The sequence below is a fragment of the Oenanthe melanoleuca genome, chromosome 28, assembly GCF_029582105.1.
Source record: "Oenanthe melanoleuca isolate GR-GAL-2019-014 chromosome 28, OMel1.0, whole genome shotgun sequence".
NCBI classification, from domain to species: Eukaryota; Metazoa; Chordata; class Aves; order Passeriformes; family Muscicapidae; genus Oenanthe; species Oenanthe melanoleuca.
In genome coordinates this window covers 3,530,021-3,552,417 of record NC_079361.1, presented here as the reverse complement: position 1 = coordinate 3,552,417, position 22,397 = coordinate 3,530,021, and the positions used below count along the sequence as shown (strand labels likewise).

Here is a 22,397-nt window from a genome sequence, read left to right as displayed (position 1 = left end):
TGTCCATCCCATGGGATCCCAGTGTCCATCCCAGTGTCCATCCCGGTGTCCATCTCGGTGTCCAAACCGGGGATCCCAGTGTCCATCTCGGTGTCCATCCCATGGGATCCCAGTGTCCATCCCAGTGTCCATCCCGGTGTCCATCCCATGGAATTCCAGTGTCCATCCCAGTGTCCATCCCAGTGTCCATCCCATGGGATCCCAGTGTCCATCCCAGTGTCCATCCCAGTGTCCAAACCGGTGTCCAAACCGGGGATCCCAGTGTCCATCCCGATGTCCATCCCATGGGATCCCAGTGTCCATCCCAGTGTCCATCCCATGGGATCCCAGTGTCCATCCCATGAGATCCCAGTGTCCATCCCGGTGTCCATCCCATGGAATTCCAGTGTCCATCCCAGTGTCCATCCCAGTGTCCATCCCATGGGATCCCAGTGTCCATCCCAGTGTCCATCCCAGTGTCCAAACCGGTGTCCAAACCGGGGATCCCAGTGTCCATCCCGATGTCCATCCCATGGGATCCCAGTGTCCATCCCAGTGTCCATCCCGGTGTCCAAACCGGGGATCCCAGTGTCCATCCCGGTGTCCATCCCATGGGATCCCAGTGTCCATCCCAGGAGATCCCAGTGTCCATCCCAGTGGCCAAACCGGGGATCCCAGTGTCCATCCCAGTGTCCAAACCGGTGTCCAAACCGGGGATCCCAGTGTCCATCCCAGTGTCCATCCCAGTGTCCATCCCAGTGTCCAAACCGGGGATCCCAGTGTCCATCCCAGTGTCCATCCCAGTGTCCATCCCAGTGTCCAAACCGGGGATCCCAGTGTCCATCTCGGTGTCCAAACCGGGGATCCCAGTGTCCATCCCGGTGTCCAAACCGGAGATCCCAGTGTCCATCCCGGTGTCCATCCCGGTGTCCATCCCATGGGGTCCCAGTGTCCATCCCGGTGTCCAAACCGGGGATCCCAGTGTCCATCCCATGGGATCCCAGTGTCCATCCCAGTGTCCATCCCATGGGATCTCAGTGTCCATCCCAGTGTCCATCCCGGTGTCCAAACCGGGGATCCCAGTGTCCATCCCGGTGTTCATCCCAGTGTCCGTCCCTGTGTCTCTCCCATGGGATCCCAGTGTCCATCCCAGTGTCCTTCCCATGGGATCCCAGTGCCCATCCCATGGGATCCCAGTGTTCGTCCCTGTGTCCATCCCAGTGCCCATTCCCAGGGGACCCAGCGTCCATCCCGGGGGTCCCAGTGTCCATCTCCACGACCCGGAGTGTGACACTGGAGGGTGGCGCAGCATGGGGACACGGTGCGGGGACACAGCGTGGGACACAGCGCCGAGCACAGCATCACCCCTTCTCCACGTCCCCCTGACCCAGCCCGGCTCCACCACCCAGCAGCGCTGCTCCTTCCCAGCCGTGCCGTGCCCAGCACGGTGCCACCGGGAGCAGGGACATGCTCTGCACCCCGAAATCACCGCAGTGACCCCCAGGCCAGCTGTGACCGCTCAGCCTGTCCCGCGGTGCCCCGTTCCCGATAAGAGCTCCCGATCCCGATAAGAGCTCCCGATCCCGATAAAAGCTCCCATTCTCGATAAGGGCTCCCGCTCCCCGGAGGGGCCCCAGCCGGCTGTGCACACTCAGCACTTTCCAGCAGGGCTATTTAAAGCCGGCCAAGAGCCCAGGAGCCCTTTCTTTCCCTCCCTGGCAGTCTCCAGCTGGACTTTCCTCCTGCAGCCATGAGCTCCGGGGCGGCGGCGGCGCCGATCTTCGCCGAGGGTGAGGACTGCAGGGCGGCCTGGAGGGAAGCCACGGCCGGCTACGATGAGCCCGATGCCCACCTGGAGATCCTGGGCAAGCCGGTGATGGAGCGCTGGGAGACGCCCTACATGCACTCGCTGGCCACCGTGGCTGCATCGAAGGGTAACGGGGATAAGGGCTCTGGGCTGTGCTGGGGGTGCAGCTCCCCCAAAAGCAGCTGGTGTGGGGTGGGGGGAGATGCTCTGCTGGGGGACCCCACTGCATGTGCCCCCCACTGCATGTGCCCCCCGTGCAGTGACAGGGGCAGCAGGGCCATGGTGGCACTTGAGTGCTTGTGTCAGGTGACACATTCTTGAAAGGGGATGGGAACATGGGGAGGGGATGGGGACATGGGGAGGGGATGCAGCCACCTCCCGTCCAGGCTCTGCTGCTTTTGGGGCTGTTTCCCCTGCCAAGATGTGCTGATTTTGGAACTGTTTCCCCTGCCAGACCCTGCTGCTTTTGGGGCTCTTTCCCCTCCCTGGACCTGCTGCTTTTCAAGCTGTTTCCCCTCCCAAACCCTGCTGCTTCTGGGGCTCTTTCCCCTGCCAGACCCTGCTTCTTTTGGGGATGTTTCCCCTGCCAAGACCTGCTCATTTTGGGGCTCTATCCCCTCCCAGACCCTGCTTCTTTTGGGGCTGTTTCCCTGCCAGATGGATGCTGTTTGTTCCCACTGGGATCAACTGTGAGGGTTTGGTGGGGGCAAAGGGCCACTGTGGGGTGACAGCAGGTGACAGGGACACAGGGGCAGCTGTGGGGGGCAGCAGGTGACAGGGACACGAGGCTGCTCCCATCTTCTCCCCTCAGTGCCAGCAGCACCACGTGCTCCCACCCCACACCCAAAGAGCCCAATTTGAGGAAAGAATGGATGAGAATTCAGGGCTGGGTGGGGGTTTTGAGGCAGAGAAAACCCAGAGCTGCGAGTTCCACGTGCAGGTGGCCGTGTGCTGGAGGTGGGGTTCGGGATGGCCATCGCTGCCTCCAAGGTGCAGGAGCAGGACATCGAGGAGCACTGGATCATCGAGTGCAACGAGGGCGTTTTCCAGCGCCTGCAGCGCTGGGCCAAGGCACAGCCACACAAGGTCAGGGGCACCGAGGGCTGTGCCAGGGCTGGGGGGTGCCTGTGACCCCCTCAGCTCACCCCTCTGCCCCCCACGTGCAGGTGGTGCCCCTGAAGGGGCTGTGGGAGGACGTGGTGCCAACGCTGCCAGATGGGCACTTCAGTGGTGAGACATCAACAGCAGCACGGGGAGGGGCTGGGCTGGGGACCCCACTGCAAAGGGGGGTGCAGCAAGGCCCAGGGCATCTCAGGACATCCCTGAGCCATGGAAAGGGGGGAGCAGTTTGACCAGGGTGCAGGTGCATATCCTCCCATGGGGCTGGGGACAGGGCACAGCTGTGTCCTGGAGTCCCTGTCCTGGAGTTGGATCCTTGTCTTGGGGAGCAGATCCTTATCCTGGGGAGCAGATCCTTTTCCTAGGGAGCAGATCCTTGTCTTGGGGAGCAGATTTTTGTCCTGAGGAATATATTCTTGTCCTGGGGAACAAATCCTTGTCTTGGGTGGATCCTTATCCTGGGGAGCAGATCCTTTTCCTGGGGGTGGATCCTTGTCTTGGCGAGCAGATTCTTGTCCTGAGGAAGAGATCCTTGTGCTGGGGAGCAGATCCTTGTCCTGGGGTGGATCCTTTTACTGGGGTTGGATCCTTGGTCTTGGGTGGATCCTTATCCTGGGGAGCAGATCCTTGTCTAGGGAGCCATCACCTCGCTGCCTTCCAGGGGTCACAGACATGGGGGCAAATTGCAGTAGGAACACACCACCACCAGGCCATGAAGGGGGATTTTCCGGGGCCATACGAGCCCCTCAGGGTGTCTCCCAGCTAAGCCAGCCCCGCTGTTCCCGGGCAGGGATCCTGTACGACACCTACCCGCTGTCAGAGGACACCTGGCACACGCACCAGTTCAACTTCATCCAGGTGACAGCTCGGGGAGGAGCTGGGCTCGGAGGGGAGCTGGGCTGAGCGGGAGGAGCTCACCCCAATTCCCGAATTCATTCCCGGGGCAGGGCCACGCCTTCCGCCTGCTGCGGCCCGGAGGGGTCCTCACCTACTGCAACCTCACCTCGTGGGGGGAGCTGCTCAAAAGCAGCTACAGCGACATCGAGAAGATGTTTGAGGTGAGTTGTTCCCCACACCAAAGCTGTGCCCGGGACGAGCCAGAGCCGCTCCGTGACTGTGGCACTCACCCGTGGTGCTGGGGATGAGCCAAACGGGGGCTCAGCTCCTCCCTGCCCTCCTCTCCCGCAGGAGACGCAGCTGGGGCCGCTGCTGCAGGCGGGGTTCAGGAGGGAGAACATCAGCACCAGCGTGATGGAGCTGCAGCCGCCCCCCGAGTGCCGCTACTACTCCCACCCCAGGATGATCACCCCCACCGTCCTCAAACACTGAGGGACCAGCCCCAGGGGGACCCAGCCCCAGGGGGACCCAGCCCCAAGGCTCTGATCTCCCTTAAAACCCCTGAGAGATCGGAGCTGACTCCTGCAGAGATGGGTGGAGGTCTGGGATAAAGGACAGGAAACTCCCTGCCCCAGGAGCTGCCTGCCCTGGAGGGGTTTTGTGATCTCACCCTGCTCTGTTCCCTCAAGACTTCAAATTCTCAATTAAGCTGCAATTTCAGAGTGTGGTTTGGAGCTTTGGGTTCCAGAACCAGCTATTTCCCCTAAAAATTGGATCATTTTGAGAAATCACAGGGTGGCTTCCCACAGGAGTCAAATAATCCAAACCAGGTGGGAGAAACGGGGCAGTCTGAGGCATTTTGAGGCATTTCAGCTTCTCCTGAAGCAACTCCCCAGGGAAATTTCCCAATATTTTCAGCCAAATCCTGACCCAAACACCCCCTCACAGCTCAATGAGTGATGTTTCCTCTCTCCCCAGACAGGATAAAGTCCATTAAAAGGAATGAAATACCCAAAGTGCTGTTCCCCAGCGATTTATTTGTCTTTCCAAAGTGTGTTTGTCCCTCAGGCACGACCATTCCTCATTCCAGGCTCCTGGACTGCATCCAGGACAGGCTGCTCTATCCCTGCCCTGCTTAGGAGCTCTACATTCAGGTTTATGAATCACATTCTGATTTTAAGCATCAGTATTTGACTTGTTACAGAAACAGAATTAATTTCTGGCCCCTGTACACACAAATATTATGGATTTTTTAGATCCTGTGTAGGAATTACCAACAAGGAGCAAGTGGTGAGTAAGGGATGAGCTCAGGGAGGGCTCAGGGATCACCTGAACACGTGTTGGTCTCAAAACTTTCCAACAAAGCTAAAAAAAAATCCTGGCAAAGCCTTTATGTCACGATATGACATCACCTCACCTGTCAGACTGCTCAGGAACCAACTCAGCAGTGTAATCAAATTCATGCTTTTTAACCTGGATTTTCAACCCCTCAGATCAGAGGGGGTTTATTAAAGACAGAAAACCCCTGGAGCAGGTAGAGTTTTATTGGAAGGCGCGTGAGGAACTGGATTTGTGCGTGAATGAATGTGAGCAGTGCCCAGGGCACTGAGTGGGACATAAATAAAAGTTATTTCCTGTACCAGATCTGCAACCTCCTTTCCCGTTTGATCTTCCTCTGCAGCTGCAGGATCCCGTACAGCAAAGCCTCAGCTGTGGGTGGGCAACCTGAGAGGGAGAAAAAAGAAAGAAGGGAGGAAGGGAGGAAGGCCACAGGGCTGGTACCTGCATGGACAGAGCAGCAGAGGTGCCAACCCAGGACTTATCCCAAAGCTGAGTCCCCTCTGGCTTTGTGGCTGGCACAGGCAGGAGTGGAAAGAAACTAAATTATGGTGTTTATCAAGAAGATCTTTATCAAACAGAGCAATTCTTTGATTTCAAAGTGTATCCAACCTCCACTAACAGATCCACCACAACCCTCCCCACCCCACAATCCCTGGAGCTGCTGCAACTTCCCCATCACTGAAACAGGAAAACCTGTCAAACCTCCCCTGGGTGCAGAGAATTCTCCTCTCCCTGCCCTGCTCCCAGTGGAGCTGCCCCTTGTACCTGGCACATAAATGTCCACGGGCACGATGCGGTCACAGCCCCTCACCACGGAGTAGGAGTAGTGGTAGTAGCCCCCACCATTGGCACAGCTGCAGGACAGGGACAGGGACAGGGTGAGCCCAGGAAGGTGAGCAGGAGGCCAAGAGAAGGTGGCCCTGGGCAGGTGGGCACTGCCAGGCTTGGAGCCACCAGCTGAGAGCTCACAGGTGTCACCGCCCCATCATGAGCCCTGCCTGGGATGGTTTTAGATGAATCCAACCCAAATTAACTGTTCCCATCACCCTCACAAAGCAGATTTCACAGCCCTCCCTCTCTGCTACAAAACCTTCCATTCTGCCTCAGAGCTTTCCCAGAATTTCTCCTGTTCCAGCCTGGACTGGCCGCCCTCAGCCCCGGTGTGGGGACAACAAAGTTGTGAGAACCATGGAATAACTGAGGTTGGAAAAGAGCTCTGAGACCATGGAGTCCAACTGAGTCCCCCATGGAGCAGATTCCAACTAAATCCCTTCACAGAGCACATTCCAAATGAATCCCCATGGAGCAGACTCCAAATAAATCCCATCACAGACCAGATCCCAACTGAGCCCCCCTCATGGAACAGATTCCAACTGAATCCCCCATTGACCAGATTCCAAATAATCCCCCATGAAAGAGATTCCAACTGAGTCCCCCATGGAGCAGATTCCAAATGAATCTCCCCACAAAGGAGATTCCAACTGAGTCCCCCATGGAGCAGACTCCAGCCCAGCAGAAGCATTTTGAAAGCCAAAAGCAAACTCTGGCATTCTGGATATCCACCAGTCTGGCAGCTGCAAACCCCCTGAATCTATCCCTGGGGGGATTCACACCCACCATCCCCAGAAGGAATTTCTGCTCTGCACTACACAGCCCCTTGAAGAACCTGGAAACACAAACAAGCCAAGAACTCCCCCCATGGCACCAGGGACATCCCAGCACTCACCTCCCCATGGACACCACGTAGCGAGGCTCTGGCATCTGGTCATAGACCTGCAGAACAGGGGTATTTGGGGTGATTCCCAGCTGTCCCAGGGGTCCCTGATGTCCCCAAGGTCCCCAAGTCCCTGGTACCTTGCGCAGAGCTGGGGCCATTTTGTTGGTGAGGGTCCCTGCCACGATCATGACGTCGGCCTGGCGGGGGCTGGCGCGGAACACGACCCCGAAACGATCCATGTCGTAGCGAGGGGCTGCCATGTGCATCATCTCCACGGCACAGCAGGCCAGCCCGAAGGTCATGGGCCACAGGGAGCTCTGGGGGGACAGGCAGCAGCTCAGGGACAGCGTGGGGGACACGCTGAAAGGGAGGGGTCAAGGGGTGGGGAGCAAAAGGCACGGCTCTGGGGGGATGGAGCCGGCGGGAGAGAGCTCTGTGTGCAGCCTGAAAGTGTCCAGAGAGCTCCCCTGACACTGCTAAAGCCACCAGAGACACACAGGGACAGCAGGGAGGGGACAGCTCAGAGCCCAGGGGCAGGGAGAGCTCTGAGCCCCAAAGGGACAGCTCTGACCCCACAGGGACAGTGGTGGCCCAAGAAGGGACAGCAGAGAAGGAACAGCTCAGAGCCCTGGAGAAGGGACAGCTCTGAGCCCCACAGGGACAGCTCTGACCCCACAGGGACACCAGTGATTGAAGAGGGGAAAGCTCAGAGCCCCACAAGGACAGTGGTGGCCCAAGAAGGGACAGCAGAGAAGGGAGAGCTCAGAGCCCAGGGCAGGGAGAGCTCAGAATCCCACAGGGACATCAGAGATTGAAGAGGGGAAAGCTCAGAGCCCCACAGGGACACCAGAAAATGAAGAGGGGACAGCTCAGAACCCCTCAGGGATACTGGTGATTGAAGAACAGACAGCTCAGAGCCCCAAAGGGACATCAGAGATTGAAGAAGGGACAGCTCAGAGCCCCAAAGGGACAGTGGTGTCCCAGCTCACGGACAGCAGAGAAGGGAGAGCTCAGAGCCCAGTGGCAGGGAGAGCTCAGAACCCCACAGGGACAGTGGTGGCCCAAGAAGGGACAGCTCAGAGCCTCACAGGGACACCAGAGAATGAAGAAGGGACAGCTCTGAGCGCCACACAGGCAGGAGTGGCCAGAGAAGGGACAGCTCAGGGCCCCATGGGGACACTGGCAGCCAGAGAAGGACCAGCCCAGCTAAGGCAGAGCACAGCAGACCCAGGGCACTGTCACTGTCACCCTTCCCCACAGGCACAGCAGCTGCTCAGGGACAGGGACAACTCCAGCAAGTGCCTTTTGCTGGTGCCCAAAGGGCAGCTCCAGACCCCACACACACCCTCAGCCTCTCCTGCTCTGCCCCTGGACCCTAGTGCCACCCTCTGGGCACACAACTCGGCCATGGGAGCTCTGAAACTATTTTTATCCTGAGCAGGAGGTGCCTGGGACCAGTCCCAGGGGAGCTGCTGCCTCAGGACTCACCCTCCGTGCCCAGTTGACCAGGTCATCCAGCTTGGCAATGACGTACTCGCCTCGGCTGCTGGGCACGTAGGATTTCCTCTGCACAACAGCAGAGCTCTTCTGCACCTGCACAGAACTGAAAGGAACAGCACAGAGCCATCACTCTCCTGTTATTTCCTTGCTGAATCAGCCTTTAGCCCTCCAAGGGGCCGTGGCTCCCTGAGGAGTGATAATCCCACCCCTCAGTGAGGGATTTGCGGGTTTGGTGCTCGGGCAGAGCCCCTCAGCCACACCCCAAGCACAGAGAGCCCCTGGCTGCCTCTCCCCGGGGCGCCAGAGCTGCCAGGTCTCCCCGGGTTTTAGCAGGAGACGCCGGGCAGGAGGCGCCTCTGTCACCCCAGCCAACACAAGGAGCTGCTCGCTGTCCCCAGGGCAGGAGCTGTTACCTGTCAGCGCGATCGGCCGGAGTCTGATGGAGCAGCTGAGCGCCAACGGGGCTCGCAGAGCCGGGCCTGGGGACAGAAGGGGCCCGCACAGGGTCACAGGGTGACAACGCCACCGGAGCCCTGCCGGGAGCTTGCTGCGCAAACCCCAGCGGGGAGGAAACCCGCACCGACCCCAAACCTCTGGGGCTCCCCCGCCCCATCTCCCCGGGCCCGCTGCCCCCAGCCCGGCGCTCACCGCCAGCGCAGCACGGCGTGCGCGGGGAGCCGCAGACCTGCAAGAGAGGACGGGAGAGCTCAGCCCGGCCGCGGGCCCCTCAGGGCTCCCTCCGCGGAGGGCTGAGGGGTTGTTTCGGTCCCCGCACCGCTCCCTGCCCCGTCCCGTCCCCATCCCCGGCCCCGCTCACGGCCCAGCGCCGCCATCTCTCCTCAGCCCTTCACGCAACCTCTGGGCGCGGTGCACCCGCTAAACGGTCCGGCGGGCACCGCCTCAGCGCTCCGGCGGGAAACGCGGCCCGGGGGATGGGTTCCGCAGGCAGCCGCGACCCAAAAACGATCCCAGCGCATCCGCGGCGGGCGGGGCTGTCCCGGAGCCGCTGCAGGACCCGCGGGAAGCGCCCATGCCGGGGCTGCGGAGCCGCGCTCGAGTAGGAAAATAAGGGGCGGTCGTCCCTGGGTGGGCTCGAACCACCAACCTTTCGGTTAACAGCCGAACGCGCTAACCGATTGCGCCACAGAGACCGCGCTGCCGCCGCTTCCCGCCTGCCGCGGGTCCCGCTCGTCCGGTTCCGTGTCCTGTGTCTGTGTCCCCGTGCCCGTGTCCCCGTGCCCGTGTCCCCGTGTCCCACAGCCCCCCCGTGTCCCCCCCCGTGTCCCCCCCGTGTCCCCCCGGCCGCGCGGCCCAGCGGCGGTGACGGGCGGGGGGGGCGGAGCATGGCCGTGCAGCCGAAATAGCTCAGTTGGGAGAGCGTTAGACTGAAGATCTAAAGGTCCCTGGTTCGATCCCGGGTTTCGGCAGAAGCTTCTTTTTTCTGCGGGGACCCGGTTGCAAAACCGCGGTTTTCACCCCTAAACATCCCTCCCCAAACTGAGCACGTGATGGTTTTAATATCCTGGAAACACACACCCACAGGCAGGGAGGGGAGAAGGACCACGGGATGTAATACGGGATTAATGATAAATATTATTAAAGATATTAAATATGAATTATAATTAATTATAAAGCTGATTTAGTGATCTTACACCGAGCATTGAGGAGGCAGCTGAGGGAACACGGATTAATTAGCACTGGTCACTCACAAGCAGAGCTGGTGTGTGCCAGCCCATTTTAAATAAAACACAAGAACCAAAAGCAGCGAGTTCATTTCCCAGTGATGAATAATGAGAAACTGGTTTTTATTCAGCAGATAAAGCTGTGATATCCTGTCTCTGTCTCAATCTTCACCTGCTGTAAAACTGAGGTGCAAGCACCACCCACCACAGATTAAAATAATTCAACCAAAGCAGCACATTTTGATGATTCACTTCATCCCACTTTATTAATTCCACATGATTTGTACACGGTGAGGCTGAGCCCGGTGCCCAGTACCAGTGAGCGACTGGGAGGGGGTGGGACAAGGTCAGGATTATCCCTGGAAGGGGTTGGAGCACCCAGAGTGGGAAATGTCCCTGCCCATGGATGGGTCCCCTCCAGCCCAAACCCCTCCAGGACCCCAGAGCTGCAGGGAAGGTGAGGTGAGGTGGTTCTGTGGTTCTGTGCACGGGTGTGGAGCAGGATCTTAACAGCACTTGAGGATTTTTGATGGAGAAGGGAACACAGGGTTAATGTAGAGGAGGGGGGAGTTGATCCCCATCTCCAAATTACCCCAGACTGCTGGGAGGAGGGGCAGGAAGTCCTTCCCCAACCTCCCAGCTCCAAAGGGAAAGTGCCACTCACAGCTCTGAGTTAACTCCATCATTAATTTTTCATCCTGTCCCACAAAACTCATTATCCCTCCTCACAGGTTTTAATAAAACCTTCACTTCCTGGCCTGTTCCTATAATTGAGGTACTTGAGATAACAGGAATAAAGATTCCATGGTAAAACTCATTCGAGAGCACAGACCAATTAAAAGTGTAATTAAAATATATTCAGATAATTACTATAGCCATGATAGACATCTGGATCCCAATTTCAACTTCTTCATTTCAAATCATCTTGGGTTTTACTGGACAAGCAAGGAGATCACATTTCATTATCACAGAGAAACCCTAAGCAGAGGGTTTTATGTATCATTTATCATTATTCATCATTAATTAGTTCTTGGTGACACTGCTCCATGTGCCACAGCTCCAGCAATGGTGGGCAGGGAGTTGGGCAGGATTAAATTGGGAATTTAGATGAGTAGAAGACAATTAAAAGCCTCCCAAAAGAGGCAATAAATCAGCAATCCACTGGTTCACTGCTAGAGGAAAAGGGAATGTTGTTGTTGAAGCAAAGCTGGATTCCTCCCCCACAGAGCTTTACTTGTCATAAAACAAAAACCACAAATCTTCATGATCCAGGTCACAGCTTTGGGCACCAATCTGATTTTCCAGCCTTGGAGATCCATGAGGGGGGAACCCCTGGAACCCCCTGGTTTTATCAGCAGCAATGAAACCACAAATCAGGACAAGATCCCTTCCCAGGCTGAGTGTTTGGCTGGAAGAATCCTTGTGGAAATCAGTGGAGCAGCAGAAGCTCTGGGGGGGCACTGATGGATGAGGATCCTGAACATGGTGAGGCCACAGGAAGCAGCAAGGGTTGAGAGCAGAATATTTGGGAATGTACACACAGACTTTACAAAGAATGCCACTTTTTATAGAAATCACCACTGGTGGCCCTGGCCACCCCTCAGCTCTCTGCAGGCTCTGCCTCTGTCTTCAGCTTCTTGCTGCTTCCCAGGACTTGCTCATCAAACAGATCTCTCTCTCTGGAAAGAAAAATATACAAGTTTTTCATTTAAAACAGGATGTTATTGTCCAGATTACATCACCTGGACAAATTAAATTTGTAGTGTTGGAGTAGCTCAGCTGGAATATTTTCCATGTTTTGTCCCTCACAGGAGGAGGACACTGAGCTCTCCTGCCCTCACCTTTTGTATCAAACAATAAAGGAGTAAAAACCCTTAAAAATGCTGAAAACAAATCTACCTTTTGCTCACAGGTGGTCCTTTAATGTACTTCTCCTCTGCCTTCTCATAATCGATGTCATCCACAGCAGCAATGGCACAGATGATGGCCTAGAAAAGCATTGAATAATTAACAATAATAATCAATAAGCAAAGCTAAATCACAGCCAGGGATTTGAAACTCAGCCTCAGCTGAGCACATTTTGAGAAAAGGGTTCCTCAGTTACTTGGAAAACTTGGATGAAACAGTTCACTGAGTGCCTGAAATTCTTAAATAAATAATAGGAAATTGTTCAGTACCATCCCCTGGGGGGTGTTTCTCTCCTCAGATTAAAATATTCTTCACAGTAATTTTGTTTCTACACAAGTTAATGTTCTCCTGGGAAAATTCCTGGGAAGAACACAAGGTATCCACAACAAGTGTGAAAACAGCCAGCACACCACCCCCCACCTCGACACACACAAAGGACTGAGGAAACCCTGAGAAGTTGCCAAATTAAAATAAAAAAACCCAAAACAAAGCTTTGAAGCATTTCAGAAGTCGTTAAAATGCATCAGAAAACTATCAGTCTGCTTTTAAAAACAATAAACTACCTGAAGCTTCTCCTTTCTGTGCTTAAAAATCAGCATTTGAGTGACTCAGCTGTAGGCAGGGGTGAATATTCTGGGAACTGTCCCCACGTCACAGCAAAGGAATAAATAATGGGAATCAGTGTCATTTATCACCCTCACCTCAGGCAAAAGCACATCTGAGATGAATCTGATGCCATCCCCCAGGATCTGGTGCAGGTTCTTGGTGTCCATCTCCCTGTACACCTCCTTCAGGTACCCCACCACCAGGTCCAGCTGCTCCTCATCCTCCAGGTAAGTCTCCACACAGGTCATGTAGCGACCGGAATTCAGGAATTTCTTCAGCCAGCGGGATTGTTTCCCACTCTTCAGGATCCCCAGCAGATGTTCTTCAGCCCCTTTTCTCTTCACTATGAACTCCACCAGTTTTTTGTTCTCCCTGTCCCTGGCAGCTCTGGTCCTGTCAGGGAGCAGCTTCCTTGGGGGTTTTTGGGGAGAGGTGTCTGAGGAAGACTCTCCAGCCCCTTCCTCCTCTGTGTTTGGGAATGCCATCTGCACCACACTCTGGTATCCCTCTTTCCTCACTGGGTAACCTCAAAGAGAAACCACAAGAATTTATATTTAAATATAAATAAATTTATAAAAAGGAGTTGTCATACCCACATCAATAGAAAATAAGGAATTTTATTGCTGAGAGGAGTTTTTCTTCCTTTCCTACCAAAGAGGTTAAAATAACCACCACCAAAATATTTATTTGCCTTAAAGAAAAAATAAAAATATTAGGGAGTTCACACGGACTCTGCAACATAAGGAACCAGCCACAGCTCAAACTATTCTCTGATTCCATGACCTGATTGTCTTGAACCACCAGGATTTATTTAATTTATTAAACCCTTAATTGCAACAAGTTGTAAATTTACCAGCAGCCCCTCTCTGGGTGTGGTGCCAAAGTCACTTGTGTGTAAATGTTGGAGCTACATTGACCCAGCCAAGAGAAAAATTCCCAAAGGGATGGATTCACTTACTGATATCAGCAGCAAAATACTCCAGGAAGGACCCAGTGAAAGAATGACAACCTAAAAACCCAAAACAGGGGCAGTGATCAGTTCCACTCAGGAATCAAAGCCTGGGGCTTCCTTTTCCTGGTGGATCTCAGTATGAGTATATACATATAGCAGTAAGCTGAGAATATGAGGATAAAGAGCAAAATATCCTAAAATAACTTTATAATTCTTGTATCCCCAATTGCCTGTTCTGTTTGTGCTAAATATTAAGTTCTGCAACTTTAAAACTAATTCCAAAAATAAAGGGGAAAAAAAAAGAAGTGCAAAGTTTATTATCAAAGATTGCACTTATTCCCCCACATCTCTCTCTCACTAAATTAACATTTCTACCCAATTTAAACCAAAATCACAACATCTTTTGTTGTGAAGAGAAACTGCAGGAGCTTCTCTTGGAGGAGAAGAATAAAGGGACAGCATATCTTGTTTTATTGTTTTTAAATTTAAAATGTCTCTTCTTTTTCATGCCAGAATCCAAACTCTTCAGGGAGGGATGTGTTTCTGTGGCGGATCCCAGAGAAGCTGGGAGTGCCCCAGGCCGGGTTGGAAGGGCTTGGAGCACCCTGGGGCAGTGGGAGGAGTCCCTGCCCAGGGCAGGGGGGATTGGATGAGGTTTAAGGTCCCTCCCACCCAAACCACTCCGGGATTTGGTGATTCCATGGATTCCTTACCCACTCGGATCCGATAGTCCAGGATCAGCTGGAGGCACCACTCGATTTCCCTGCAATAATTCTCCTTGGCTCGGTCCTGCAAAACAAGGAGGATTTTCTGTCCCAAATCCAGCAGCTCTCCAAGAGTTTCAGCTCAGGACACCAAGCAGACAGAAATGGTCCATGACAATTTTTTCCTCCCAGTAAAACATCTCTTGCAAGAACTGTCACAGGGATGAGAGAGGCTTCGAGGGGGTCAAACCCCAGATTTTCCCCCTGGCCATTTATATCCTGCATTTCCCCCTGTTTGCCCAACCCCTGCAATTCCACATCTCTGGGATACTCACAATGAGCTCCTGCTTCTCCTTACAGTCAAAGTGCTTCAGGCTCTTCAGAGACACTGAGAAACTTTTAAAGAAACAGTCAGAGGTGCATTTAACTGCCCCATTTCCCTCTTTATTTACTGCAGTTCTGCTTCTCCCTGAAAATCCCATTTCCCAAGGAATTAAGGAGCACAAATTTTAATGGTTTTTTGCTTCCAGAGCAAGTTAAAAGTATGGAACCTTCTAACAAATGAGAAATACCTGGTTTAGAGAAAACTTAAAGCACAAGGAAAACACTGGCTGCACTGCAGGGATTTTTTTTTTTTTTTCTGGTTTTGTTTTCGATTCCTCAGGACAGGGAGCTGCCTCAACCTGCAGCATGACAAAGCACCAAAGCCTCACCTGGCCCAGCCCCTCCCTCCCAGACTGTCCTCACCCTGCACCAGGAAATGGGCACAGGGCATGGAGTAACAGACTGGCAATTCAGCACGGGGTGAAAATCCACATTTACCCTTTTTTCTTCTCGTTTGTGGTGCCATCTATGAAGAGCACACAGGCCCTCCGGTGTTTCCTCTTCACTGCTTTCACCTGGAGAGAGGATAAAGCCTCAAAAATCCTCATCCTGCTAAAACAGGGATCTTTTTCTGTGGATATCACCCACCACAACCCACACTTAAATCTCTCCTATTGGTGCAACTTTCTTTTATTACACAAATAAGAAAAAAATCAAGTGGAAGCAGCAACCAATTCCCCCAAGGGAGCATTTTTAGTGCACAAAGAGCCTCCCCTTTCTTTTGCAAATCGAGAACAAAGTCCTGCTCCATGACAAAAGACCTGGGATAATCCTGTTCTCTGCACCAACAGGTGTGAATTTATCACACTTTGAGCACTTTTAGCACAAATTGACTTCCATCAATCCTGAAATGCTTCTACTGGAAGGTGCTTAACACTCTCAGGAAGGGCAAATGTCACTGCAGAAGGGGGAATTGCTCCTTGTCTGCAGGGTGAGGAGGCAGGAGCTGCTCTTACCACGGCTGGCCAGTAGGGATACCGCCGCAGCTTGCACCACACCAACATCCCTTCCTCGAAGAACTTGGGTTCTGGCATGAAAACGAAAGGAAATTTTCTTTAAAAACAATAAAACAAGATAGATGCTGCCCCTTTCTTCTTCTCCTCCAAGAGGAACTTCTCTTCACAACAAAAGATGTTGTGGTTTTGGTTAAATTGGGTAGAAATATTAATTTTGTGTGAGAGATGTGGGGGAGCAAGTGCAGTCTTTGATAATAAACTTTGCTCTTCTTTTTTCCCCCCTTTATCTTTGGAATTATTTTTAAAGTTGCAAAATTTAATATTTAACACAAACAGAACAGGCAATTAGGGATACAAGTATTATAAAGTTATTTTAGGATATTTTATTCTTTATCCCCATATTGTCAGCTAACTACTATATATATATAGTATATATATATATATATATATATATATATATTTCTTTTTGAAACTTTTGAAGAGAACTCCAGGAGTTTCTCTTCAGTATTTTTACAGTGACCCCAAAATGCAGCACAGGGAGCTTTGAGCCAGCAACTCCAATCCCAGGCCCTTGCTCAGTTTCAGAGATTTTCATTCAATTCTGCAGCAAAATGAAATGAAAATGGATCCAGGAAATGCATTTAATCCCAAGCCTGGACACAGCTGGGTTCCCTCCTGGAATGCCCACGGATTGCAGGCACACTCAGAGGGGTTTCCCACTGCTGGTGTCTCACCTCGATGGGACAGAACTCGTGGGAAATGTTCCTCCTCTTCATCTGCCAGAGGGGAGAGTGGGGGGAGGCTCTCCGAGGAAACTCTCCTGGAACACATCCCAGAGGGGTCCAGCCCTGCCAACAGCACCAGGAAAAACCCAGGGGTTAGGCCAGGAGCTTCAGAGCAGGTGAGACACACCTGAGTGTGACCCCAGAGGGGACCTGACACACCTCCACACTCCTAATTAGGGAATCCTAATTCCCTGATCATATGGTAAAAAAAAAAGGACAGGGATAGGGCTGGATTCAGGACCCTGCACCTGCTCATTTAAAAATATTTAATCTCAATTTATCAGAGAGCAGCAATGGAAAACAAGACTGAGCTAAAAAAAAAAAAAAAAAAAAAAAACAAACAAACAAACACACCAGCTTTTCAAGGAAAACCCCAAACAACTCCAGACAACCCAAAACCACCCAGCACTGAAGGGATCAGCACTTCTGCTTCCCAGGAACAGAAACCAAAAGGAACCAAACCAGCAATTCCAGAGGCACTGCCCCCAAAGCAAAGCACCACTCCCAGGTGAGTGACAGTGCTCAGACCCACTTGGGATGAAGGTTTCCCTGCCCCAAGGGATTTGCCCACCTTCATCTTCCTCGGAGTCAGGGGCTTTGTTCCCAGCCAGGTGGGAGGGATCCTGCTTTTCCTCCTCCTGAGGCTGAGGGGAGGCACCAGAGGGCCCAGGTGAGGATCCAGGGTGGTTCCTGCATTTCCTCTCTGTGCCTGAGGCCCCAGCCAGGTGTTTTCCACCCTCTGCCTCTCTCCTCCCATCCAGCTGCTTTGCCAGGCTCTCACTCTCACTGCTGATGCTTTTCTCCAACTCATCCGAGGCAGTTTCACAGGAGGGATCCAGGGATGTTCCCCCAGGCTGAGTTCCTGCCTTCCTGGAAGGTTCCACGGTGCCAGATGTCGAGAGGACAGGTGGAGACCCCTCCTCAGGAGCCACTTCACCCTGGGGGAAATCACCCCTGCATCCTCTTTTCCTTCCTTGCTGACTTCTCCCAGCCTTTGGTTGACAGGAGACTCCATTCTCTGCTTTGGGCTGGATTTTCCTATGTCTGGGTGAGGGTTTTGGTTCTGGGTTGTCACAGCTGTGACTCTCAGGGGCTGGTGGCACACACGAGTCCCTGGCACTGCACCTGGCAGGGCTTGTGCCACCCCCAGCTTCTTTTCCAGTCCCCTCTGCAGCCACAGAACCTCCCTGGCTCCATGTTTTGGGATCATCCTTCACCCCACAGCTCTTTTGGGGTTTCCCTTTCCTCTTGGCAGCCTCAGGCTCTGATTTTTTAGAGCGAGAACGCAACAAGAAGCCGTAGGAGGGGGTGGGTGGGGAAGATTTCTCCCGGGAAAATTCAGGGTTTGGTCCTTCTGCAGGTGGAATTTCACTGCCTGACTCAGTCTGATGGAGAATATCCAGAGCAATTTTAAGGGAACAGCGATATTGCAGCTCCTCCACAGCCTCACTCATGCTTTTCTTTTGCTCTGATGAGGAAAAAAAGAAATCATCAATAAATGAAATTATCATCATTATTCTATCGTAAACAAAATGTATTATTAAAGAAATAATAGATGTTTCTTGTAGGGTTTCTTTTAAGAAAATAAATTTACTATTTAAATCATCCCTGATTCCCAAGGCAAAGGATGGAGACACACAAAGACCAAAGTGCCTCATTTTGAGGGAAACTCACATTTCTTCACCATTCCTCCAGCAAACCACCCCAGGGAAGAGGAAAATGATCATTTTAACCTATTTTCCAACTTTATGGAAAAGGAGAATAGAAAAAGAGTGAAATACACAAGTTTTATCCCCCCAGGCTGAGCTTCTGTGGATATTTTTCACCCCAAAAAGACACAGGGAGCACTTTTTGGGCTTTCTGTGGGTAATTTTCACCTAGAGAAGAAATTGGGGCTTTCTGTGACATTTTTCACCCCAAAAAGACACAAAGTGGCACATTTGGGCCCCTCCCTCCTCACCCAGGGTGGAGGCGATGTCCTTGATCCGCTCCTCAGTCAGGGGAACAGCGTTTGCAGAGCTCACATTGACCCTGGAACACAAAAAAGGTGACTGGAACCAGCACCCAAAACACTCCCAGCACCACAAAACTGCTCTCAGACAGCAAAAAAATCAAGCATTCCTTCCCCCAGCCTGTCCTTTTTAGGCTTAATCCAGGATCCCATCTCACAGGCACCTCCTGATAAAAGGATTCATTTCCTCCCCTTATTTTTTAACCTCTAAGAATGCAAACACGTGACAGGAACAAGGACACTCAACTGCTTCTCCAAGCCAAGGATTTCAGCTTTAAATCCCATCCTTTTGGTGGTGGCAACAGGACTGCTCCCAGCAGCTCCAGGTTTGCACAGAACCTGGTTAAAAGTGAAACAAAAAATAAAAAATCCTCATTTAAAATCCTGACCAACAGCAAAATGTTCATATAAGAGCAGCTTGACAGAGCCTTGGGATGGTGGAATGATAAAAACCAAGGATGGATTGGGTGGGAAGGGATTTTAAATCCCATTTCATCTCACATGGCAGAGACACTTTCCACTGTCCCAGGATGCTCCAAGCCTCATCCAGCCTGGGATGGGGCAGCCACAGCTTCTCTGGAAAACCATCCCATGGTCTCCTCACCCTCACAGTAAGGAATTTTTTCCCAATATCCCACCCAACCCTGCTTTCTCAACCCTCCCATCCCATCATTCCAGGCCCTCTCCATTTTTCCTGCTGGATCTCCACAGCTCAGACAAGCTCAGACTCGTTTGCTGGGAGCTCTCCCTTCCTTCCTGCTCCGTTTCAGCTCTTTCCAAGCAACCTCCACAAACATTTCCTCATTCCTCCTTACCTTGGCTGGCCACAAACGTCTCTTCCACTTGCAGAGAACAAACTCTTGGTCGGTCATGGCTGAGCTTCACGTGGTGAAGGGCAATTCCAAGGAGTTCTGAGGAGAAAAAAAGGGAAAAAAGGAGTCACCCACCTTGCCCATTGTGGTCTTTGTTTTTTTGAAGGAAATACAGGATCTAACAGTTATTACTGTTTTACCTTCGAGATCACTGCACTGATATCACCCTGCAGCATTCTCTAAAATTATAACTTAAATTCCATTTTTCTGTAGGAGCTGTGGCTGCCCCATCCCTGGAAGTGTCCAAGGCCAGGTTGGATGAGGTTTGGAGCAACCTGGGATAGTGGAAGGGATAGGACTGGATGGGCTTTTAGGTCCTTCCAACCAAACAGCCCCAGGATAAACAAAATCCATAATTCCAGCAGCACAAGTGGCTCTCACTGTGTGTGTTGGGTGAGGAAAACACTATCAGGAATTACACAATGCAGCTATGGGCCTGCCCAATCCACAGCTTCCTGCGAGCAAAACCTGAAAATAGGGAACTACACCCTAAAAATAACTGGATAGACTCTTTACACGTAATTTAATCCCAATTTTTACACACGATTTGCAACGGAAACCTGAGCAGAGAAGCCTCAGGGGTTCCTTAAGGGCTGTTAAAAATAATTAAAAAAAAAAAAAATTTAAAAAGAGATATAGTAAAGGGTTCTTGTACTCACAAGGTCCAGGTGCTGGGCTGGCCGGGGCTCCGGGATCGCGGCCCTGCGGCGGAGGAGGGAGGGAAGGAAGGAGGGAAGGAGGAACAGGGGCCGTTAGTGGCGCCCGGAACGGCGGCGCCGCTGCGGGACCCGCCCGGCCCCCAAAAACCCCACGTGAGGGGAGGGACCCTCCCCAAATCCCGCACTGGGTGAGGGAGAGACCCCCGAAATCCGTGAGGGAGCGACCCCCCAAATCCCGCACTGGGTGAAGGAGAGACCCCCGAAATCCGTGAGGAAGCGACCCCCCAAATCCCGCAATGGATGAGGGCAGCGACTCCCAAAATCCTGCGCTCCGTGAGGGAAGCGACCCCCGAAATCCGTGAGGGGAGCGACCCCCAAATCCCGCACTGGGTGAGGGAGCGACCCCCGAAATCCGTGAGGGAGCGACCCCCCAAATCCCGCACTGGGTGAGGGAGCGACTCCCAAAATCCTGCACTCCGTGAGGGAAGCGACCCCCGAAATCCCGCACTGGGTGAGGGGAGCGACCCCCGAAATCCCTCACTCGGTGAGGGGAGGGACTCCCAAATCCCGCACCTGGTGAGGGACGAACCCCTCAATCCCGCACTCGGTGAGGAACGGGGCAGGGCCCGCAAACGCGACCCGGTGAGGGCAGGGACGGGACGGGACCCGCCGGCAGAGCTCCCCCCATGCAGAACGGGACCCCAAACCCCCCTCTCCGTGAGGGATGGAACCTTCCAAGCGCCCCCTATGGGGAGCCATGGGACCCCTCAAAACCCTCCCTTCACGGGGGACGCCCCCCCAAAACATTCCCTGGTGAGGGGAGGGACGGGCCCCTCGCTTCGCCCGGTCAGAGGACGGGCGGGACTCCCAAACACAACCCCGGTGCCGGTAATAACCCCAGACCCTCATTTTCCACCCCCCAGATCCCGGTTTAATTGGGGGTGGGGGGGGCACCGTTACCGTGCGCGCTCCCGACAACGCCGCCCCCCACGCGCGCCGCCGCCCTCCACACGAGGGTCTGCGCATGCGCCGCGCGCGCCGCCGGGCAGCGCCCCCCGGACCAATCAGCGAGCGCATCCTGGCGCCCCGCCCTCCCCGCCGCGGCCAAAACACTCGGCTCAGCCAATCAGAGCGCAGGCTGCTCCTTAGCCACGCCCTCCTGGTTTTCTATTGGGCGATTAAGCGTAAGCCACGCCCACTATGTGGGCTGGTGGGTGAACGGCATGGCAACGGGTGGATGACGTCATTGCCACGACGAGTGACGTCATTATCACAGTGGGTGACGTCATTTGCTGGTTTGGGCTGGCCGGAGGTTAAAGTGCCACCTGTGCCATGGGCGGGGACACCTTCCATGGGCCGGGCGGCTCCAGCCACACCCCGCAGGTCAATCCAAGGTGGATCTAATCCAAAATTCTTGGATGAGATTCCCCGAGCAGCCGTGGCTGCCCCATCCCTGGAAGTGCCAGGCTGGGACCTGGGACACACTGAAAGGTGTCACCGGGGATGGCAGGAGGTGGGACAAGACAATCCTTAAACTCCCTTCCAACCTATTCCACAATCTTCAGCCTCGGCACTCCAAGCAAAACAATGAAAATTCTGAGATTTGATACTTTATTCAATGTCTCTACTTGGTTATAAACACCTGGCTGTCAGAACTGTCACCAGCACACCGAAGCAGTCGCTCAAACACACTCTGCAAACAGCAACAGACCCACACGCACCTCCCCGGGCTCCCAGGAGTGCATTTTCCCTATCTGCAAACACAGACACCTGTGGAATAATAATAATAATAATAATAATAATAATAATAATAATAATAATAATAGTAATAATAATAATAGTAATAATAGTAATAGATAAACTCCCGATCTGGTTCTGCAGGAGATACTTTGTGTAATTGGTTTGGCAACTGGAATTCCCGTTTTTCCCGAAGGAATACTTTGTGTCATTGATTTGGCAACTGGAATTCCCGTTTCCCTGCAGGATTGGGAATTCTCCAGCCCCTACCGAGCCTTTCCCTGCTCCTCAGGCTCTGGGGGTGCCCAGCCTGGTCCTGAGAGGGGCTTTCAGCAGCATTTTGTGTCAAAGGATAGAAAAAAAGTCTTTAAAACCTGGATTGGGAAAGGACAAATTGGGAGGGCGGGATGTACTCTGGAGCTGAGCACCCTGCAAGGCTCAGGGTTAGAAAAACGAGAGGGAAAAAATGAAAAAAAGGAAAGGGAGAATCTCCTGTGTGCAGAGTCCCACGGGACCAGCAGCTTTGTTTTCCCCTGGGACACCTCACTGAAGAGAAAATCAGGTTTAAAAAAGTGCAGATTGCTCAATCAATGATATTTTTCCCCATTAAAACCCTTCCTGAGCCCCATTTCTCTGCTGTTTTTCCTCTCCAAACCCTGCTGAGCTCTGGGGTGGATCCTGACTCGGAGCTGTTTTGATTTCTGGAAATAAACCCAAAATCCTTTTTTCCTCCCCCTGCTCTGACCTCAACCTCCTGACCAGGTCCATCACTGCTGCCTCACCTTTGGCAAAAAATCCAATTTTGGGTTGTTTGTTTTTGCCTTTCTCACCCCAGCTGCTC

General features: G+C 53.1%; 3 protein-coding genes and 2 non-coding genes across 6 annotated transcripts; 2 read left to right on the top strand and 3 right to left on the bottom strand.

Moving 5' to 3' along the window:
* The first annotated feature begins 1,627 nt into the window (after positions 1-1,627).
* GAMT (guanidinoacetate N-methyltransferase) lies at positions 1,628-4,758 on the top strand. Its single transcript, XM_056512878.1, has 6 exons — positions 1,628-1,913; positions 2,727-2,872; positions 2,953-3,016; positions 3,696-3,763; positions 3,853-3,963; positions 4,094-4,758. Exons 1-6 carry the CDS (start codon positions 1,730-1,732, stop codon positions 4,232-4,234), a joined length of 714 nt encoding a protein of 237 aa, XP_056368853.1. The 5' UTR covers positions 1,628-1,729; the 3' UTR covers positions 4,235-4,758.
* Positions 4,759-5,268: 510 nt separating this feature from the next.
* Positions 5,269-9,398, bottom strand: NDUFS7 (NADH:ubiquinone oxidoreductase core subunit S7). The gene is made up of 8 exons (XM_056512879.1): positions 9,118-9,398; positions 8,949-8,985; positions 8,714-8,779; positions 8,289-8,403; positions 6,938-7,117; positions 6,810-6,856; positions 5,849-5,937; positions 5,269-5,467 (listed from the first exon to the last, which is right to left on the bottom strand). The coding sequence occupies exons 1-8, from the start codon at positions 9,131-9,133 to the stop codon at positions 5,370-5,372; spliced, it is 648 nt and encodes a 215-aa protein (XP_056368854.1). The 5' UTR covers positions 9,134-9,398; the 3' UTR covers positions 5,269-5,369.
* TRNAN-GUU (transfer RNA asparagine (anticodon GUU)) lies at positions 9,378-9,451 on the bottom strand. Its single transcript has one exon. It is a non-coding gene; the product is annotated as a tRNA-Asn (tRNA).
* Positions 9,452-9,654: 203 nt separating this feature from the next.
* TRNAF-GAA (transfer RNA phenylalanine (anticodon GAA)) lies at positions 9,655-9,727 on the top strand. Its single transcript has one exon. It is a non-coding gene; the product is annotated as a tRNA-Phe (tRNA).
* Positions 9,728-10,229: 502 nt separating this feature from the next.
* On the bottom strand, positions 10,230-20,859 carry PWWP3A (PWWP domain containing 3A, DNA repair factor). 2 transcript variants are annotated; one of them, XM_056512791.1, is made up of 15 exons: positions 20,780-20,859; positions 19,820-19,862; positions 19,104-19,199; positions 18,536-18,627; positions 18,238-18,308; positions 16,849-17,745; positions 16,227-16,340; positions 15,493-15,563; positions 14,975-15,051; positions 14,488-14,548; positions 14,162-14,237; positions 13,455-13,505; positions 12,592-13,022; positions 11,882-11,970; positions 10,230-11,661 (listed from the first exon to the last, which is right to left on the bottom strand). In XM_056512791.1, the coding sequence occupies exons 3-15, from the start codon at positions 19,158-19,160 to the stop codon at positions 11,583-11,585; spliced, it is 2,166 nt and encodes a 721-aa protein (XP_056368766.1). In that variant the 5' UTR covers positions 19,161-19,199; positions 19,820-19,862; positions 20,780-20,859; the 3' UTR covers positions 10,230-11,582. The 2 variants fall into 2 exon arrangements, with proteins under 2 accessions (XP_056368766.1, XP_056368765.1); XM_056512790.1 differs by lacking the exon at positions 20,780-20,859 and adding an exon at positions 20,393-20,752.
* Positions 20,860-22,397: the final 1,538 nt, after the last annotated feature.

Coding starts and splice junctions, on each gene's coding strand:
- GAMT (XM_056512878.1), top strand. CDS start 1,730: ATGAGCTCCGGGGCGGCGGCGGCGCCGATCTTCGCCGAGGGTGAGGAC. Junction 2,873..2,952: donor CCAAGGCACAGCCACACAAG/GTCAGGGGCACC, acceptor CCCCACGTGCAG/GTGGTGCCCCTGAAGGGGCT. Junction 3,764..3,852: donor ACCAGTTCAACTTCATCCAG/GTGACAGCTCGG, acceptor TTCCCGGGGCAG/GGCCACGCCTTCCGCCTGCT.
- PWWP3A (XM_056512791.1), bottom strand. CDS start 19,160: ATGACCGACCAAGAGTTTGTTCTCTGCAAGTGGAAGAGACGTTTGTGG. Junction 18,309..18,535: donor ATCCTTGGCTTGGAGAAGCA/GTTGAGTGTCCT, acceptor TTTGTGTTCCAG/GGTCAATGTGAGCTCTGCAA. Junction 14,549..14,974: donor ACAAACGAGAAGAAAAAAGG/GTAAATGTGGAT, acceptor TTTCTTTAAAAG/TTTCTCAGTGTCTCTGAAGA.
- NDUFS7 (XM_056512879.1), bottom strand. Junction 8,780..8,948: donor CACGCCGTGCTGCGCTGGCG/GTGAGCGCCGGG, acceptor TTCTGTCCCCAG/GCCCGGCTCTGCGAGCCCCG. Junction 5,938..6,809: donor TACGTGGTGTCCATGGGGAG/GTGAGTGCTGGG, acceptor CCTGTCCTGCAG/CTGTGCCAATGGTGGGGGCT.